Below are 22,059 nucleotides of genomic sequence, written 5' to 3' on the forward strand. Positions count from 1 at the left end.
AGCGCTTATAGAACATCTGACGGGCCAAGCCTTATGACTTTTCATGTAAGAAGAGCAAAACTGGCCCAGCACAAGCAACATTCAATTAGAAAACAAAGTTTGCCTTCACTCGGCCCAAGAAGTCCACATAATGTGTGTTTATACATCATTTCCTTTGGCTGGACACTTATTTGTTACAGAAAGTGTGAGGATCATATCCAAAACCGGCTGCAGCAACCAATTCTTTGAATATTGGTCTATGATGCAAGTCTTCTGCTTGTTATACGAAATGTTCAGCGCTGAAGACAGGTCACTTCACTTCGAACAGATTACAAGGTACTTAATAAGCACAGACAGGTTTGTTAACCATAGTGGTAGTTGGCAGTTGTGATTTTAACACACCTAACTCAATATGTATTAATGGCCAACCTTTGCAATTCCGACAAGGGCTAGCCCTGCTCAAGGCATAGTTCAATCAGCAAGGTAACAAACTTAATAACACAGGTCCAGAAAAGCTCTTCTTCCTGGAGGGGCCTGCTGGATTTGCACATTCAAAGTTTTCTTGAATCAGTTAACCAGTTTCCACCACTTTCTTCTTTCTTTGTAATTAAAGTAATTCACGCTGCCCGCAGTAATTAAAAGGAACTCTCTAATCCTACTTTAATTTGAAATGCTTATTTGGGTCCATTCTTTAGTTACTGGAGGAAGATGATGATTTCAGTTAACTCCTCCCCAGCTGCTGTTCGTTAAAGCAGGGAGCATACTGAAATATGCCGTCTGCAACGTTTAGTAGGACTCCATTTCTACAGAACGCGATTGGCAGCAGCCAATCACACATATGCTTTTAAAAGACCGATGTTTCGCCGGCATACATGTGATTGGCTGCTGCTTGCCAGTGATCTTAATGTGAGTACTACAAGATGACTACATACTAACGCTTCCAGAAGAGGCAGCTGGGGACGAGGTCAATGAAACAGAAATCTAAGTTTCTAACTGCAATAACTAAACTTTGCATGCAGTAAAATGCACTGCAGTCCGTGCAAAACAGTCTGATAAAAATAGACGAATACAGTTTTGAGGAATAGACCGTTTAAGTGCTCTGGTCTTTGATGCTGCCGTGTGTTTATACATATACACAAAAATAATCACACTAAGCCAAAAACGCCACACAATCTATAGAATGATTTTCCATCCAATGTGTGAGACTGGGTCTTCTATCAATGAAAGTATCATCACAAATTCAAACAGCACATTTGGCAATATGTATATGTGTCATGTATGTATATATATATATATACATATATATATATATGTATATAGATAGATATATATAATGTCCAGGTACAATTAAACTCAGGGTATGGGAAAAAATACTTTTTTATTTACATAGTTAAATAGTTCAGTGGAGAATTTCACATAAACTAGACTTCACATCTTGCTTGGTATCTCAGTTGCATCTAAGCTACACAAGTTGGGCACACAGCGTATGCTGCAACTGGGTCCTTCCAAAGAACAAAGATCAACACAAACAGCAGCAAATGTGAGGCTTCGCAAATGGTGTTCCTATAGGTGCTGTATGACAATGATATAATCTCTGGCCTATTTATACAGTGAAAGTATACAGTTTGGTCCGCATTTTGCTACTTGTGTATTTACACTGCATTTGTAAAAAAAAAACCAACAACAAATAAACCAATTTAAGCTCATTTAGAACACAGTAACATGTTGCCGCTCCCTGCCATTCTAACCAATTCTGGTAAAGGTCAGTCACTGTCATATTCTTCTATCTTCATATCTTCATCATCCATGTCCATGTGGGGTGTAACAGGCTGGGGCTGGCTGCTTGATATCTCACTCGGTACACCTTGACTGGAGGAGAGGGATGCATTCTGCCCCTTTCCAGCTACGATGTTACGTCCGGCTGCCTCATCCCTGGTTCTGCCTGGATCCTCATCCTCACCGCTCTCTGCATCGGGGAGACCCGGGTCTTTATCGGTGAGGGCTTCAAGCTTAAGCCTAGAGGAAAGTAAAACATACAGGACACATCTCAAACTAAGTGTTACATACAGTAAATACAACGCACAGCGCATTCTAAAGAATGGGGGTTTGTATGTTGAATGTAGAGTAGCACTAAATATTTATTTGTATATAATTATTTTCATAAACTACACAGTTTATTATTTAGGTTGAAAAGAAAAAAATATTGTAAACAATATATCCTGAACTGTATATATGTGTAACATTACTTTACAAATGCTCACGCTTTGGTTCTGGGTATCTGGGGACTTTACCTTCCTAAATGTTTTTTCAGGGGTAGTCGGCCAACATCTTGTATAAATGTGACTTGTGCTGAAAAGTAAAGATAACATCTTAATTAACTTTGAAACAGTTTTGGTTTATTTCTACTTTTAGTTCATATCACAATGATTTTTAACTGTGCTTTATTTTCTGGGAGGTTTTTAGCCTTATTTCCGATTTTTTTCCCCGTTTCCTTTTTAATAATTTGCAGAGATACGAGTCTGAAATAAATAGTCACGAATCTACTCTGCAGTCCTAAAATAGGGAAAAATAATCAGTTTAAATATTAGGTTTTACAGTAATGAAGTGTCTGATTAAATTGCAATTTTTGTAGTTTCTCAATAGCAAGTAACAACCAAATAAAGGATTCATGTATTAAACATAGTTTAAGGCAAACTGCATCACATATAATGCTGAAAATACATATATTTAGAAAGGACCGGAGGTGGTCCGAAACGTTGGCCGTGCTGATTGAAATAAACTAGTGTTTAATGCACTTTACTACAAAGACCCGTGAGTTTCATTTTGTGACTTGGATGACAAATCTAAACAGGTGTTAAATCACTCTGCCTTTAATATCAAAAAAACAGATCTTTATTTGGGCAAATTATCTGGGGGGCCTTATCAGTCCGGAACGCGGGCTGCAATTGGCCCTCGGGCCGCAATTGGCCCTCGGGCCGGACTTTGGACATGCCTGCTCTAGAGCATCCTCGGCCCACTTTGCCAACCACTTACAATGTATGTTGTTGGCCCTGAAAGGGTTACATATTAGTTTTACAAATTAAAGATCTTGCCAAACAAAAACATATATCTTTGATTGTGGCCACAGGAAGCCACATTTATCTGTACTTCATTTTTCGGGAAATACAAACGCAACCGGTCTATTCAGAGAAACACAAAAATAAGCAAATATTATATGTTCCGGCAAACAGGAAGTTCTCTGCAAGACTGAAAAAGGAGCAAAACAACTATTACAATAATATTTCTGTTTATTTTCTATTAGCGAAGAACATTCTGAGACTAGATTTAGGAAGTTGAGTTTACTCAGACCCCCATTGCCCTGCGGGATGCTCTTCCGCCTCTTTTAGCGATATGGCATGGACGGGTTATGGCTGGGTTCAATCCTAAACCCAGGAGCCAGGGCAGAGGGCACTGGGACCATCACTTGGGACCACCTCTTGGTGTAGCAATCACAGCCTGTTCCCTTATTCTTGGAAAAAAATATAGAAATTTAAGGCATTGAATGTGTTTTACATGCAAATCATTTAAATGCATACGTTAAGTTTAGAGAAGAGCTCATAAAGAGGTGAGGCAAGCTGCATTTTGCCATTACAAGGGGTAGCATCTAGCAGATGGAACCAACCCCAAAGGCAGCCTCTCTAGGGGAGTTTCATGGCATATATTTACATTACCTTGATTCCTCAGCGGATTTGTTAACATTGCTAGATATGGTAACACCTGGGTCTGAAGGCATAATGGTGAAGAACAGAAACTTGAGAAGAGTGATCTCGCAGCCAAGGAATTTTCCTGATGCTACAGACAAAGAGGAAGGAGAGAAAAAATGATTTCATACTTTGTGTTACAGATGACCGTGCTATGAGATCTTCAATCTTTAGCTTTTGACTCCATATGCCTGTTCATCAATTGTCATCCTGCCCGCTAATTCAGTATAAACTAATCATAAGTGCGCTGGCAGTAAAGCATTATATGTAAGCAGAGAAAAATAAGAGTATTACTTATAAACAAAGAAAATCAAACCAAATTACCTTTTTAAATACCAAGAGCCACTGTGGTTTGTGGAGAGGCCTAAAGCCAACGCCTGTCTGACAGTTGGCAAACGCTCTGGCTCTATTAGAATGTATGATTCCCCTGCTGGTGACCGAAGAACCGTAAACACTCAACGTGGAACGAGACTGTGGATTAGTAAATCGCAGATTAAGTGAACGACACATAATGAAAACGCAATATAAAACCGTAACCAATATTCAGCCATTTTTCAAAGGACACAGATACATTTCATTTGTTGTAACGCGACACGACACGTGAGCTTATACGTTCCGCATACTGCAGTATGGCTCATGTGGTCACTTTGTTTGAGGGTCACGTATGGCCCACCGGCCAGCAGTTGCACAACAATGGTATATAAAACAGATAACTTTATATCTGGAATTTATTGCCCCTTTAATGGCAATGCAGGTTTAAATAAGAAAATATAGTTCATCTACTAAGATGAGCCATAGAGGTTGAATTCGTAAAAATGGATGTCCTTACATTCCAGTCTCCAGTGAGAACATCCGCAGCACTCAGATACTCCGTCGCCCGAACAACATCATCAATGTCCGAAAAGAAGTCCAAATAGTTTTGGTGCAGGTACAAATTGAAAAGCTCGCCGTTCATGTGCGACTTTTCTACAACCGACTGAAATGAAAACACAAGCGGAAGGACACAATTTAGTCGTAAAGAGCTGCAGACACTCAACAGTTTTAATGCACTTCAAACATTATTCAGTGACGCACTGTGCCCACGGTTTCATTACAAATGAGTCTACGTGATCACCACGCACATAATAATGAGTAAACGGGAATCAATACAAATACTTTTACTTACACCATTGCAGTGATTCAGCTACCTTGAATTTATAGAACAGCATTAAGAAGATAAATGCCTCACCTCTGGGAGAACAAGCAGGAGGTCCCGGTTGTGTTCAGATAAGTGTGCAGGCAATTTATAAGCATCCGAGTCGGCTGGCAGAGCTTCTCCTAGAAAACATTAGGCATTTAGCTTTGTGAATTGCAGCAGTTTGATTAAGATTTAAAGAGCACGTGTAAGGCAAACATGATTGTGGGTTTAAGTTATACGCTGAGCTAGCCATTTCTCAGGCAAAAGCTTTTAGCGTACGTTTTGTTTACTAAGCCACAAGCTAAAACCGTTCCAATCACTAACACCGTCATGTATTATGAAGAATCTTTCCTTGGGGACTCACCAATATTACGATACCTTATGTCCTCCACCATACATACCACGGTCATTGAGATCAAATGTGTAATCTGATTTAATTTAGGATTTAGTGGAAAAATAAATATGCGTCGTGGTGTGCCAACCCTTGTGAGTTCTACTAAAAACTAAAGGATGAGCCAACCCCGCTTAATGCACAGATTACTCAATTATTAAATGTACTCCAAGTCACCCCACATCTCTGTACCACGCTAGGTGTTCTCAGCTTGATCACATTATCGTACATCTGCATGTATTGTGTTGGGGACAGAATGCCAGGCATTTTATAAGCCTGTAGTGCACTGGTCAGGACGGACTATCAGGGACTTTCACTGCCCGTTGAAGCTGTAGAAAACAGAATTAACATTGGCTCTTTATTTATTGCCATGAATCAGAACACCAGTCCAAAAATTATTTCTAACTCATTGCGTGGTAAGGGTTTATTGGTTAAAAAAAAAAGAAAAAACACATATATAGATTTTAGAAACTCATTTTCATATATACCACAAAGAGCACCCTACTCTTTTCCAGCTACCTTTTAAGTCCCCAAGTGTATTCCCAATTTAAGTTAAGCATCCAGACCACAAAATGCTAGTGGAGTGTTGAGTTAAAAAAATTACAGATAATGTAAATGATTACGCTAGCAGTTAATACACTTCATTTAAAGAAACAATGATTTCACAAGGATATTTACTTACGTTTACAGTAGAGAATTTTTCCCAGGGCCCGGAACAAAAATAGAGACGCATCTTTTCCACCGATCGCTTGAACTTGCTCTGTTTTTTCTCCCGGCACCTCTGATTTCTTTTTGTGCTTTCCTCTGGATGATGTTTTCTCAGTTCTTCCTTTCTTTTTAGACCAGAACTCACTTGCTACCGAAGAATCTAGAGGCAAAAGCAAATATAAACCGTGAACAATTTCCATCCCATGCACAAATTCATTCTTAATTCTCATGGTAACTTGACATAACTCAAAGCACCTATATACGGAAGTATATACTGAACTTTTAATACCACTGCCTTAATAGAGGGATGAACGCATGCCAATAATCTACAACACGTGGAATACAAGTCATTTATTTGTTTGTAATTTGTCACACAAATACCTTGGTAATAATGTGTGACAGCAGCACCTTCCAGGATTCCCAAACAAATGAAAGTGAAATTAAAAAAAAAGTGCAAGCAGATCATAATATAGTTTTGTTGGTAGATCAGTAAAAGACAGTCGCAGGTGACCATGAAATGTAGGTCATGAAAACACTGAGATGTGTATCTGAAATTATTCATATTTACACGCACACAAGCTTCTATAAAAGCTAAATCCAGACAGATTGCATGGTGTTGTATAAATTGGGATAAATACAGTATGAGGTCAGATTAAAACATGTTTTAGTCCTTGGCTAAAAGGGACAGTTTCACACCCTCACTAAAGAAGAATGCTTATTAAAGTTTTCTTTGAGAATTTTAACATGCACCTCAAAATAAAAAACAAAACAAAAAAAAACACACATGAACTAGAAAATGCAGCTGCCTTTCTGGTGCAAAAATTCTTGCCGCTGCCGGGAGTCCTGTTTGGCCGAACATATCTCATGCATGCAAAATAGCTGGAGGGCCGGGGAAGGCCAAAAATCCATATGAAGGGGGGGGGGGGGGGTTACATGAAAAGGAACATGAAAATATAAAGGGACTATGCAGCTATAATTTGTAGGGCTGCAACTAACGATTATTTTAATAATCGATTAGTTGGCCGATTATTTTTTCGATTAATCGGATAAAAAAATGCTATTTTTTGAATTAAAATAATGTAATAAAAAAATTTACACTTTCATCTCTTTATTGCAATGGCCTCTCTCTCTCTATTCACCTTCTTATTTTACTGACATAATAATAAAAGCTATAAGAACCCAAACACAGTGTACAAAGTTATTAGTAAATATTAATTCATATGTTAACTATTTTTCATAAAAACTGAGAAAAAAGCCTTGTTTAAATTTTTTTTATTTACCAAACTGCCCCCAGTTATGCACATCTGACCCCCAGCTTGCCACTCTGCCCCATATATGCCTTATACCTCTTATATGCCAGAGATTCCACTGTGCCCCCGATATGCCTTATACTCCTTATATGCCAGTGATATCCAACTGAGCCCCCTGATATACCTTTTACCCCCAGATATGTCTTATGCCCCCCTGATATGCCTTATAACTTCCAATATGCCACTCGCCCCCATTTATGCCTTATACCTCCCTATATGCCACTGTGCACCCTGATATGCCACTCCGCTCCCCATAAATGCCCTGCGCCACTGTGAAATTCATTATACCCCCCATACACCACTCTACCTCCCCTATAAACCACTCTAACTCCCCGAGATATGCCATTCTGCCTCCCTGAAATTCATTATACCCCCCCATACACCACTATAACTCACCCATACACCACTCTGCCTCCTCCCCCTCCCATACACCACTCTGCCTCCTCCCCCCTCCCATACTCCACTCTGCCCCCTCCCATACTCCACTCTGCCTCCTCCCCCCTCCCATACTCCACTCTGCCTCCTGTCAGCAACGGAGGTTCACAAGACACAAGGGAGCCGGGTAGAGAGGCAGAGTGGCGTATGGGAGGGGGAGGAGCCAGAGTGGTGCATGGGAGGGTGGCTCCCATACACCCCTCTGACTCCTCCCCCCTCCCATACATCACTCTGCCTCTCTCCCGACTCCCTGGTATTTTGTGAACCTCCGTTGCTGACAGGTGCTTACGCTGAGGCTTCTATGAAGCCTCAGCGTAAGTGAAGGGCAGTAACGGAGGCTGTCTGTGCGATGCAGACCCCCACCAGCTGACAGAGGATGATCCTCTGCAGGAGACCTCGATTCTCTGTCAGCCGGTGGGGGTCTGCACGATGCGCACAGACAGCCTCCGTTACTCACCTTCACTTACGCTGAGGCTTCTATGAAGCTGCAGTGAAAGTGCCTGTCAGCAACGGAGGTTCACAAAACACCAGGGAGCCGGGTAGAGAGGCAGAGTGATGTATGGGAAGGGGGAGGAGTCAGAGGGGTGTATGGGAGGGGGGAGAGAGACGGAAGTGAGAGACCGGCCGACAGTGAGGGGAATCCAGGTCCCCTGCAGGGTTGCGGGGGATCTGGATTCTAGTGTTATAATCCAATCTCTGTTTGAGGTCGGATTATATAAGGATAAAATCGATAAAAATCGATTCGACTAATCGATAATGAAAATCGTTGATAACGATTTTCATTATCGATTTTATCGATTAGTTGTTTCAGCCCTAATAATTTGCATTACAGTGCCTATGAAGGCTAGAGTGTCCCTTAATGAAGAGGACGCAAAAAAATTCCAGTTTGTTTCCACTTACCTTTCAATGCTGAGAACTGAAGACTATTAATGGCGCTTCTAATGTCCCCGGAACATCCAGTGCAGAGTAACTCCAGGGCTGCTTTATCAGGAATCACACATTTACTTCCTCCCTGTAAAGACAGAATGATTTAACAAACATCCCAAAGCTTGGAAAATGTTCAAAGCATAACTAACGTTTCCAGCAAAATTGTGGAGAGGCCAGTATATATACGGATGTAAACAATTTCATGTGCATGGGTGTGCAAAAATACATGTTTTTTTGTTCTGTTTACTGTAAGTAACAAAAACTGCATTAATACCTAACCCCACACAAATTCTAGATATATTTTTAAGTATTACACAATGTATTCACAATTTTGCAGGTATATACATTATATACACCTACTATAAAACTCATTATATATATATATATATATATATATATATATATATAAACTTTTCTTTATTTAAAATGTTCTAAACTTATTTAACCATTACCTAACTATGTAATTCACCACTACCTGACCCCACCACACTAACTACACAATTTAATTATTATAAATATACATACATACATACACACACACACATAACCCCCCCCCCCCAAAGTGAATAAACTCGCCTAAACCTCAGTAAGGATTTGTCTTTTCATAACAGAAACTCGTCATTTCACCCCTGTCTGGGTTTTTTATATTCTTCATAGAAGCCCCAGACAGGGGCTGAAACGTTGAGTTTCAGTCATGATGATATAATTAGGCAGTAGCTGCTGTTCAGTTTGCAATATCCAAACTCAAGTCCCACTGATTTCAGTGGAAGATCTGGCAAGGACTACAGTGCATACGTATAGGAAGCATACTTAAGTACACTTCCTGTCTCAGTACAAGAAGGGACGTGGAATGGGTGGTGTGGTAAAAATCTATTTTTTATTTTTTTTTAACTTTAAAACAAAACAAAACATCACTAATTTGCACACAGTAAAATTAACATTTCTCCTCCCTGGAAAAAAGGGTGGTGTTCACCCTAAATAAATCAACTTTAATCAAGGTGATTTCCTGATTAGATTCTTACCTATTGTAAAATACATTCGTAAACCTGGGTTTTAATGAATACATTCATTGAAAGACATACCCCACTGGCCTCTGCAGTAGCAATGCGAGTCAAAACTTTTAACATGCTTGTGGGAGCCACTGGATTGAAGCTGGGGGGGAAAAAGGGATAAAATGATGGTGGAATTCATGCTTCAATATATGTTACCGATGCTTAAAACAAAAGGCTTCACCTTCTTAGACCACTAGCGGCAGCAGTATCTGCCATTATAATCAGGAGTTCAAACAAATAGAAATTACAATTAGCATCATCAACCCATTATTCAAATTCTGTTTGATTAATCCTAAAATTGTAAGCTACCTTTACATGTGGCTGCAAATGTGTATAATACACAACTTTGTATAGTGGTTTTGATTAATTTAAAGTGAATTTGTCAGCAAAATAAACTTGGTGTCTCACGGCTAAATCATTGGATATCATACTGTGCTACCACACGGTTTGCCAATTACTTTTTCTAATTTTCTGTAGTATATTGGCGCTGAGGTCCCTTCTTAATGTAGGAGGAGAGCAGATCTCTCCATACATGACCGAGTAAATGTATTCTGGGTGACTACACAAGCACATGGCATCTGCTCATCCCTCATCTGCATTTCGCTATGGTATATGATGTTAGAGATGCTCAATTTACTGCAGTCTGCTACAATGTTTTTTGCTAAATGACTAAAATTCTGAACATCCTTTTCAAATGATGAACTGGAATAGGTGTTTCTTTAAAAAAAAAAACCAATATAATTCAGTAAATGCAATCAACAAGGAAATACAAGCATATAGTGTGAAAACAGAGTCTAAAAACCATCCTAAAATAAGTGTACAAAAATGAAAAAAAATATTGATTGGTCCACCATTTATATAGCCATTTATTAACTAATAGCACACAAATTCTCATAATCATGTAGAGGAGTAATTAGTTTTATTATTTATAGGAGAATGCATTTTGTACCAACCTGATATTGCTAACACACAGTTCGTCTTGGATTTCCTTCGGAAAGAGCCGTCTCTGGTGGCTATCTCCACTCAGGCTGTCTGAGATGATAAACATCAGTGGGCACCGTCCTGTTCTGACAAATCTCCTAAAATATTTAGGGCAGTAAAGCCAATATCAGACTTTGTTATTTCAAAGTCCCTTTACAGCTCAAATGTTTTTACAACTTACCTAAGGATGTCATGTAAACTTGATGGATCCCTATAGAACTGGTTTGGCATGTCCTCAGAAATTAAAACAGAAAATTACATTTTTAAATTATAACAAAAGCAGATGCAATGAGATCCTCTCCTACCTTTCCCCTTTTTCCAGCCCAGTACCTCCTTCCCATTGTCTATTTTTGAAGAGGGGTTTACTGGTGAGAGGCTAGTTAGTCAGTTGGGAGGTTGGTTACCCATTAATATGACAAATGATATGACCATTGTAGCAGCAGTTAACAGTTTACAATAGATTAGCCACAACTACCCCGGTATACAAGTCATATGATGTATATCATGGAGCTTCAGTCAACAGCAAAGAAAGTTAGTGTGTAGTGTTGGCCACCGCAACCCCAGTCTATAGCTACAATTCGCATGAAGTTCAGCTAGCAATATGGCTGCTGATTATTGTAGATGCAGTCAACAATACTTAGTGTATCCCTCCCAAAAGACCTATCTTCAGTTAATAGCTACTATTCCTATAATAATCAGCTAGCAACGGTGCTGTCAAACATCATAGGAGATGTAGTAAAAAAAAGTTAATATTGTGTAGCGTAGCTCTGTTAAGCAAACATTCTAACAAAAAAAGAGGGTTAGTAGGAGGGTAGAAAAAAGGACCGGAACGGCTTGGAAGGTAGTTTTACAGCAGTTGTGGTAACATTTGACACTCAAATTGCTGATTTTACATTTCTCATGATGTTCAGCTAACCAAATGGATGGCTAAGAATCATGAGATGTGCATTCCACCGCAGCTGGATGATATAAAAACTAGCCATTGGTACTCCAGTTGTTGTGCTTAACATACCAGACTGGCTGAGAGTAATAGGAAATGTAGCCTTAACAGCTGGAGCATTAACTAACCCTAGCTGCAATACATGTTTGAAATAAACTACCTCGTGTCTCCAGCATACAAACTGTGTATCTGCCCATGCTAGGACTATGTGCCTGTGAAGGAGCAGCTGCCAGAGTGAAAGGGATTAAACCAGCTAGAGGGAGAGAAAGAGAGCAGACCAACCACTATGACAGCAGGAGGTGTACAGAATTAAATACAAGTTTTTGCCAGGTGTTTTTCTGTTCTATATGTCTGGTTAACCTACAGCCTACCGTTTCATCCTCTCCTGTTGCTCCAGTGAGCCTCTCTGGATTTCTGGGGAAGGGGTTAGTACTGGTCCTTAAAGTCTACAGCAGGACCCATGGCCAAACACCTTGACAGGGATTTGGAAAACTTGTTCCCAATAACTTCACATGTATTTCTTTCTCTAAAGCATTTACTATGTATTTCCAGATATAAGATAAAAATGTAATTTAGTTTTTACAGAAACTTACATCAACAATGATTAGTTTCTTATCAGTGGCAGAAGATTCTCCGATCATTTGCAGTTTGTTATATTTGTTCGCTCTTAAGAGGAAATCCTGAAACAGGGAAGTCTGAGACTGACCGCTGAATGTCTGCAATCCCACACCTGGAAGAAATGGCAACAAAAACCGTCAAATCCTATAACTTAAACAGGGAGGGTAGCTTCATATCATGAATGAAAACTCATTTCAAAATCTGAAAAACTTACAATGTGATCTACTAATCACACGTCTTACTGAAAACAACTTGAATCTACTTAAGTATACTATATTTAAATCACAGAAATAAAATGTTAGCGAACATCAGCTACGTTTCATCTTACAGGGACCTTTACCTCGATTGTACACTTCCGGTTCGTCATTTTGCTTGAACTCCTGCATTATTGGATTGATCCATTCCTGGATTTCAATTCCCATTTCTTCAGCTAGAACTTGAACAGTTGCTGTTTTCCCACATCCTGGAGGTCCAGTAAGTAATGAAATTGATCCTCCCTGTAATTAAAAGAGGGCAGAGGTGTAACAGGTGTCTTGTTACTATGAAATAATCCTATAAACATCAGCAATATACAGTCAGCGGATTGATGAGCTGGATGCTAGAAAAGACAAAACTAGCACAACCTTTGCCAACGCTAATATTTAGACATGCTTTACCAATACTGCTGAATACTTAGTCAATATCAAGCAATAGATTTACTCTTGGGCTTGTACTCTAGCTTGTTAGGCAAACACATCTAATATACCCTGTGTAAAAGACTATGTATGTGACATAACAAGGGTTTCACAGGCTGCACGCCAACCATTCGTCACATGAATCTGCTGACAAGCATGCCTCTGCAAGACCGCTCAAGGGGCGCGCGCCCGAGACCCATGGCGCCTCCTTCAAGCGTCTGACTATGTATGTGATATACTCACAATTATATATTTAGTATCTTATTTATATAGCACCAACAATTTACGCAGCACTTAATACAATACATATATTCAAGGGGTATGACAAGACGAGAACTGACAGACTAAGACAAACCGATACATTAGATGGAGAGAACCCTGCTCGCAAGCTTATATCAGCACAAATTATTTTTCAGTCAAACAGCTGAATTAGTGAATTAATTTTTTTTTTAATTATTTTTTTTTTTGTTGTTGTTGTTTAATCCTCATGACACAGAAGCCTTTTGACATCTAAGAGCTGTACACATTGTACAGAAAATATAAGGCTCATGTTGGCATAGATCATGTTATTTTTCATCAGGTGCACAAACACTGGAATTTCATTCTGTTTGACACGGAAAATGACAATTACTCATAAAATTATTGGAAAATAATAAGCGATAACAACACTTCGAACAAACCTGCTTCCGAGATCCCTGTCCAATGTGTGCTCTCAGCCAAGCATCAACCTCTTCGACTTTCTTCTTATGCACGGCAAGGTCTGCCTAAATATAATCATCAGAACAGAACCGTGAGCTGCAGGCGCAAACAATATTTCAGGGTGACTATTGAACGTAAGCCTAAAATACAGCTGTAAAAACCAATGTGTAAAGAGTTAAATACTATGACTGCCTTAGCACTGGTCCATTAGTCTCTAGTTTAGAAGGCTTTGGTGTTTGGCCAACCTGATTTTTCTATATTAAAAAAATATAATAAATGACCTGCTGGTGCTAAAGAAAGTATATTCAAAAATATTTCCTGGTGTATTTGAAGACTAAATGTTATCCCCTTATGTTATTTAATTTACAAAGGAAAAGGACCAGTATATAACATGTTGACAGAATTTAAGCCATCAGCACAGGCCATACAGCTTTTAGATCAATGTGGAGAGTCTCCTGCCACTCAAAATGCACAGGCAGGTAGGCCAGACAGCTAAACCAGGGCAACACGGGCTCTGTTTGTCGGCTACCTGTCTGACATATCGGCAAAGTCCCCAAAACAAACTGTAGTATTTGAAGCCCAAAGTGAAAAAAGGTTCATGGACCACAGGGTTATAAACAGATACGGTGATAAAGAGCTTCTGTACACCTATGAAGATATTCAGCAGTTTCCAGCTACAATAGTCATTTACAATATTAACCCCATATGGGCTGGATTTCTGTTCTATTTGTCATTATTCTAATAGACAATTGTGCTTTTCTTTCCAAAATAAGGAGATTTTTAAGTCACCCCAAACTTTTGATTGGCTGTGTATACTAACACCAATAGTATTATCAGGCATGCTGGAAACTAAAAAGAGCCACTATCGATCTCATTCAGAGTCCATATAGAAATAGACCTACAACACAAGCGTGACAGAGAGTTGGGTTTCAGGTAAGCGTAACACAATCCATTTCTAGGCCCAATTTTCTCCTACCTGCGATTCAGGCTTGTATTTATCAATCCATGGGTCATTTTGTGACTGGTTTGAGGTTTGCTTTATATGAATTGCTGTACGCTCTGAGGAAAAGGGATTTGCTCTCTTCTTGCTCTGTGCTTTGGCATTTAACAAAGATTCATTGTTGTTTTTCACACTTTGTTTAACTTCTCTTGTACCTGGAACTTTGCTGGTGTTTCCAAAGAAGTCGTCAAATGAAGGCTCAACCCAATCTGTAATCTGAAAACACATTAAAACATGACAAATTTCTTAGATGTGTTTAAAAACTGCTGTTTGGCTTGTAACCGAAGTCCCACAAAAGTTATAAATGGACAATCATTTCAAGCTCAAAGCACGTCGGCTCTCTGTGTCTTCTTCTTTAAGATCCCATCGTACATAACCAGAGAAGATCTAGTAATGAAGACACTGCAAAGGTCTGGTTGTATCTTACTCCGCAATAGGTGTAGGCAACAAATAGCTTTCTGAATGCTATGGAAGTTATTATTATTTATTGTTTTATATAGCTCCATCAAATTCCGTAGCACTGTACAATGGGTAGACAGGACGTAACAAGTAGTATATAACATAACAAATTATCATACAGAGACAACAGGTGAGGAGGGCCCTGCTCAAACGAGCTTACAATCTAGAGGTCCCACAATCTCAAACAAAAAGGTGTGTGTGCATGCCGTGGAAGTGCAGATACCATTAAACAACAGCCATTTTACCTTGCTTGTCTTGTATGAATGGGTTAAATGTGTATGTGCGGTATGTTTTTGCTGTAAGTGCCTTGTTGCGAAAGAAAGTTCTCCACACCGGAGAAGTTGTCCCTTTCCTGACCTCTGTAAAATTAGTACCTACTAGTAAAACAGCAGAACTCACATATCGGCTTTAACAGGACTATGATTATATTTGGTAGTCTACATCCCCAGATGTCTAGTTTTTATGCTAACCAACTTGCGGTTTTTGCCTATATATTGTTAAAGAATTAAGGAGGGGGTAGAGAAGTCTGCGAGTCAGCGTACACTTGAATAAAGAAGATCCTGCTTATTCAACTCATTGAACCGGTTTCGTCAAATTTCTTGCTGACATTCACAATGGGCACCAACATGGAAGATATTCCAAATACCGTATTGGCTCGAATATAGGCCGCACTTCCCCCCCACACTTTAAGTCTTTAAAGTGGGGGTGCGGGCTATATTCGGGGTCTAGCGCCCGACGCCCGGGACATGCAGTTCCGGGCAGGCAGCGGGGTTAGGATACAGATCCCCCGCAGCGGTGCAGGGGACCTGCATCCTACTCTTCGATACGCTCAGACAGCCTCCCCTGCCAGCACTTTCAATGGGGGGGGGATGCCGGCACGGGAGGTTGTCTAAGCGCATCGCGCAGACGTTCACCAGCAGCGGCGATGTGCGTAAACAGCCCCCGCTGCCGGCACATCTGCACGATGTGCTTTAACAATTTATTTAACAATAATGTTTGGGGGTTTTTTTTACAAAAAAAAAAAATTTCTTTGAAAAAGCACCTAACTTTTAGGGTGCGGCCTATATCCGAGCCAATACGGTACCTGTCTTTCCAAGTAAATTGTTATTGTTTTCATTCACTGGTCTTTTTAGAAACAAGACAGATACAAGTAGCATTCTTACTGCTATTATTATCTTAAGGTGTTACAAAGTAAATAGTACAAGCACAATTAAAAAGTCTACATTCTGAAAATGTGACAGTTAAGGTCATGTGGAATTCTCCCAGGACTCCACACTAATGAATATCAATGCCGTGTTCTCCCTTACCTTAGCAGAAGTTACCTTCCTTCTGAAGGATGCTTTTGACATTATCAATCTGTATCATTCCCATCAGCTCAGGACAGCATTACATACGATACTGTTTGCCTGGAGAAAGGACATGAGGCTTTGTTATTATGTAAACCGTACAACGAAACTAGAAAAGTACAGTAATTTAACACTTTATAAAGCTACTTTACACTATTTCGGGTAATATCTCGAAAAGGCCAGCTGGAGCCGATTTTAATGGCATGTAATGATTTGGGAAAACTGGAGGAATAGGGTTTGACATGCGGAGCGTACGGTGGCTAGGTGTAAACAAATATTCACAGACGGAATACAGTGTTAGCGTAACATAAGAAACACACAACATATAACTTTAAATTATTTAACAGTTTATCGACTACGGGTGAGACTGCAAACCTGCCCCCCCGATGTGTTTGGCGGACATATGGTATATTTTCTGCTACCCAGCTCCGACTTCCAGGATCTATTAAGACCCCCTGTGCTCATACATAGAAAGCATTGGCGACAGGCAGCAGCAGCATGAAATATTTGACATCGGTGAGGAGCTTCCCCATAAGTCAAGTGATTTCTAAGTATAGTAAAGGTATATTATGGCTCTTAACATGCATTATTAAGAGAGAGCCTTCTGCCCGGGACACTGATTGTCCATTTAATATACATATATGAACTTGAAATGTCGATCATCCTTTCTTGGCGGTTTCTATTAGTAACGTGAGCTTGCCAGTGTTTACAAACTGGTTCGACAACCATATTGTTTATTTCTGGAAAGCAAAAGTAAAATATAGAACTGCGGAGTTTCTTTTTGGTTTTCCATTACAGCAGCCCAATGATTTTTCTTATTCATACATTAGAAATAAAAGCTAATTCCTATTAATGTTACAGAGGATGCAGATATGTTTTAGGGAATACAGAGACATCGCGTAGCACAGGAAAGTATGTATCTGGTCCAGTCTCAGACTAAAGGCTCTATTTATTAAAGCAGGAGGTGGAAGGGTCTGTGATTTCAACTCCCTAACTCACTACGCGTTATAACTGAAAAACTCTGCAAAAAGGGCTCAACTGGCCCTGCATAACGCATAGTTCAGTCAGTAAGATGATATACCCCCCTCGCTAACTTATATATGCATTATAAAGGGCCACCTCAGCTTTTTCTTGCAACAGAAGCCCTTTGAGGTGGGGCCCCTCATAATTTCAAGTAGACAAAAGTAAAACTGTCCCGCAAACCCCCTCTCTTGTAAACACACCGCCGAGCGTAAGAACGCAAATGATTCCCAGTGAACCAGACATCATTCCTTACACTGCATTACCCAATGCCTATAGGAAACTAAACTGACGGTTATTGTGGGCCTCTGGCCCTCCCCATGTCAATTCAAACGTTAAAAGGCCCCGCCCCCCAGTGAACGCACAGCGATATCCCTATCTCTCCGTTACCGCGGCTCTGCGGGCGGGTAACCCGTTGTGCTCTTCGCTTATTGTTCTCACTGACACCGCGACCCCAACTCCAATCACGCAAGTCAAAAGCTAGAAAACTTTACCCATCACACTACGACAGGCGCATGCATTCTACGTCACCGGCGAATCAGTGACGTTCCAGCAGCCTTCCAAAGAGTTCTAAGTGGCAGAAACACAAACGCCAATTACTGAGCCATTTCTGGGCCCTACAGTCAGCAAAATATCGCCGTGAACACTGTTAGATTGTTTCCATATTCGTATAGTTGTGGATAATTTCCAGAGAGTCCAATATTTCTGTGGGTTTCAGCAATACTACGCGAAACATAAAAACAGAATTGTCTTTTGCGTATAATACTCTTTGCTGCTGGAGTTAGTACGCGAGACAGGCGTCGCGTGTCAGTGGTAACACGTGCGTACGCAGAGAGGGACCTGTTCTGCCAACATGAAGCATCCGAACATCCTGCTCACAGGTGAGGGGGACGCGGGACACATTTATGAGGAGGCACTGTACGGAATGCTTAACGTGGAGCCGTCATATGAATTGAATGGTGCAAAAGGCCTCCGCCTGTTCGAAGGTCCCAACGTACACATAATTATTATATACGGCTCCTGTGTTATAATAGGCCTAGCATCCCATAACAAGTAGATTAAAACGAGATTGTTTCTTTAAATGGTCTTGGGTAAGGCTACTGGGTACTCTGAGGCTCCATAACAAAAACAGAGGGACTTCTGTCTACTAAAAATATCAACCTAAAAGGAAGACTGTGTATTGGGGTTCCACCGGTTCTTATATTAAAGAGGGTCCTGGAGATGAGGTCACGGTATGAGGTCATTAAGTGCATGTGGAAAGGGCTACCTGTAAGCATGCTGTACTGGCCAGCTCTCAGAAACTAGTTAGCCATGGCCCCTAATTACAGCTTCTAATAACCTTATGCCATTTTATATTGGGCTTTATGGGTGGATCCCGTAACTCTGTCTCCTTTTGTACGTTCTTGTGTGCGGTAACTGCTTGTGGGCACGCCATCACGGCTCGTGCAATTTTTCTCTCTTTCACACGCTGTGATAGTCTGCAAATTGACAGGTCTCGCCTCTGTACCATCTGCCGAACACCCTCTTCTCTCTCTCTCTCTGATCGTGCCTCCTAAAACATAACCTTCCAATCTGTAACTTTGACTCTACCGCCACATTAAAAAGATCCTTGCAAACCAACAGAAAACTGTGACCCCCCCACACCTACCAAAGCCATGCCGCTCTAAACAGAAACCCACCGCCACCTCCGAGGGTGCGCACATACAGCTGAGCGTCCATAGAGGAAATTACGTTTGCCCCGAGGACTCCCTACGCTACAAATCCATGCCCCGGTCCTATCCCTCTGCTGTATCAACAGTTCTGCTTCCTCCTTTTACTTACTTCTAGTTGTTACTTATAAAGTGATGTTTAGGTGCTTCATAATGTCACCCTGAGCTGCTTCACAGGTGTCTGGTTATGAACTCGTGATCTTATAACTATGGTATGTACCAAACAGAAATAAGACATCCAGCCTACATTTAAGCCACATTATAGAAAGATAAACATTTCTTGAATATGTAAAGGTTTAATAGAATATTTTATTGGTTTTATGGAAACCAAAAATGGAAGAAAAAAAAAAGTGGGATCCAAATATAGGGGGTTTGTTTTCACAGCAACGCATAATCCTTCATAGCAAAGAGCCAAATAAATCTGATGGAATACTGTGGTCTTATCCAATCTTGTTTGAGTATATCTAGGACTTGGCTGTTTTCAGTGGTCCTTTTGCCGTGTTTGTTCACCCCCCACACACACACACTTCTACTGAGCCCTCTTTTGCATATATGATAATGCCCCTTATTGAAGCAGTAACCCTAGGAAGTTCCCAGGCAAGTATATGACACGAACCCCTTTTAAAATGCTCACCAGCCGTTGTAGAGTGTGCCCAAGCTAAATAAACAATGATTTTATGGGTCTGTTGGTTAAATAAATATTTCTAGAGTCTCTCCCTCCATGGATTTTTAATATTAGTTGTAGCACAATGACTCTAGAATCTATGGGCTTTTCAGACATCAGAATACCTTTAGGGGGACATCAGGCCTATAAGTTAACTTTCAGCAATGTAAAGAAATAATGGCATTAGAATCGTATGTGCTGTTCACCTCGCCGACATTAATCTATGGCTCAAGACCTCCATACTAACCCTACGTTTACTCAGTTCTGTGACTTGTTTCTTGTCTGCGGCATTCAGTACACGCTATCTGTTGTTTCCTTTCAGCACTGAGCATGATGTAAGTGCAAAGCAATACTATTGAACTCTCAACCAAAATGATTACTCCCCTAAAGGAAATGTGTACCACCTGGGGTAAAATGTAATATGTTTACGTGTGTGTGTGTGTATATATATTTCTGCCAGCCTATCCCCAGTGTTATAAAAAATAATTGGTTTCACGTTGAATTTGCTTAACACGAAACAGCTAAATGCATAGCATACTGGCTTACTTGGTTAATTGTACTTACATTTATTAATAGCATTATTATTAATACATATACCTTACTGTGTTTTGTAGGCACTCCTGGTGTTGGAAAAACCACTTTGGGCAAAGAGCTTGCTACGAGAACTGGGTTAAGTTATGTCAGTGTGGGAGACCTCGCAAAGGAAGGTGTGTAACCAAAATATTTTGGCAGGGGGAATGAACGTTGATGAGGCGTCCATAAGGAAGAAGACAGTGTGCGTACTATCGGTGTGCCCTACAAACTGTGCTGTGATAACTTTACAATTCCTTTCCTGTTCTTTAGGTAACCTGTATGAAGGATATGATGAGGAATATGATTGTCCTGTTCTTGATGAAGACAGAGTAAGTTCGTGTACTTGGAACTCCCCGTATCCAGGAGTATAGGGAAGTGCTGTTTCTGAGATAATTTGTCTATTTCCTTATAGGTGATTGATGAGTTGGAGGATAAAATGAGTGAAGGTGGAGTCATAGTGGATTATCACGGTTGTGACTTCTTCCCAGAGCGTTGGTTCCAAATCGTTTTTGTCCTGAGAACTGATAATGCCTTGTTATATGAGAGACTGGAGAGCCGGTAAGACCCTGAAACTAATGCTGCGTGGCTTCTCCATCATATCCGGGACTCTAATGCAACAAGACGGACATTTGTTGTACTGATGTCAGCTGTGTCAGAGCCACATATTGTCAAGCGATCCCTCCTGCAAAATTTAATATAATGGCAAACTATACATGGAAGGATACGGCAATCTAGGCTATGAGTATCGACATAACATGTCTGGTCTGTTTTTTGTATTTTGATATAAACAGCAATCAGTGGAAACCTATCCTAATATAAAAACATGTTTGTGCCCTAATTTGCCTCAGTTTCGACTGCTCTGATGTTTCTTTAAAAATGTAGCAGCCAAGTCTGGCGCTCCAAAAATAGGGGTGCATTCCCTATCTTGGCAATATTGTACAGTATACTAAACATGCTACAGGGATCAGGTTTTGAAATTTCTTATATTACCAGGGGATACAAAGAGAAGAAACTGCAGGACAATGTGCAGTGCGAGATTTTCCAGACGATTTATGAAGAAGCTGTGGAGTCGTATCAGCGTGAAATAGTGCACCAGCTGCCCAGTAACTCACCAGAGGATCTAGAACAAAATCTGGATCAGATCACACAGTGGATTCAGCAGTGGATAAAGGATAACAACTGAAAATCAGACAATTTACCATTTACATGATCACAGACCCCTCAAAAGTCTTGACAGGACACTTGCATTTAAATAGAAACAATTTGAGGATTAGCAGTGTAGCTTTTTTTCTGCATTCACCATTCTGTGTAAATACTGTAAAGTGAGGCAAATGCACTATTTTCCAGAGATTTCACACTGTTATGCTGTAGCCTGTTATAATGCTTCTAAAACCCATCTGATGGGAGAAATCGGTTACAGTACAGATGAGATATGACTGTACTCCAGAGACCAACCAGTTTGTCGTGGAGCACCAGTATAGATTCCATAATGTTCCCTGTATAGGTTGCACAGTAGAGAAGCATACAACTATTGAGATGTCTCACTGCAGTCATAAAGTGTTACTTTTGATGGAGCAACCAAAAAAAAGCATTTATTTTTACACCAGGATGTAGGAGGTAAAGTGCTAAGCACTACGCATGCTCGTGGCTGTCTGCT

The 22,059-nt window shown here is 40.3% G+C and overlaps 2 protein-coding genes across 2 annotated transcripts; one reads left to right on the forward strand and one right to left on the reverse strand.

Moving 5' to 3' along the window:
- Positions 1-1,742: 1,742 nt before the first annotated feature.
- LOC149303079 (cell cycle checkpoint protein RAD17-like) lies at positions 1,743-16,439 on the reverse strand. The gene is made up of 16 exons (XM_089481862.1): positions 16,398-16,439; positions 14,608-14,847; positions 13,613-13,696; positions 12,599-12,755; positions 12,234-12,370; positions 10,882-10,934; positions 10,673-10,798; positions 9,750-9,819; positions 8,641-8,752; positions 5,970-6,155; positions 4,948-5,036; positions 4,549-4,695; positions 4,044-4,190; positions 3,690-3,810; positions 2,271-2,328; positions 1,743-1,995 (listed from the first exon to the last, which is right to left on the reverse strand). Exons 1-16 carry the CDS (start codon positions 16,437-16,439, stop codon positions 1,743-1,745), a joined length of 2,022 nt encoding a protein of 673 aa, XP_089337988.1.
- Positions 16,440-18,309: 1,870 nt separating this feature from the next.
- AK6 (adenylate kinase 6) lies at positions 18,310-21,585 on the forward strand. Its single transcript, XM_089481906.1, has 5 exons — positions 18,310-18,337; positions 20,444-20,536; positions 20,673-20,731; positions 20,815-20,960; positions 21,396-21,585. Exons 1-5 carry the CDS (start codon positions 18,310-18,312, stop codon positions 21,583-21,585), a joined length of 516 nt encoding a protein of 171 aa, XP_089338032.1.
- Positions 21,586-22,059: the final 474 nt, after the last annotated feature.

The sequence above is a fragment of the Sceloporus occidentalis genome, unplaced genomic scaffold (genome assembly GCF_023333645.1).
Source record: "Sceloporus occidentalis isolate IW3139 unplaced genomic scaffold, rSceOcc1.0.p SCAF_16, whole genome shotgun sequence".
Taxonomy (NCBI): domain Eukaryota; kingdom Metazoa; phylum Chordata; class Lepidosauria; order Squamata; family Phrynosomatidae; genus Sceloporus; species Sceloporus occidentalis.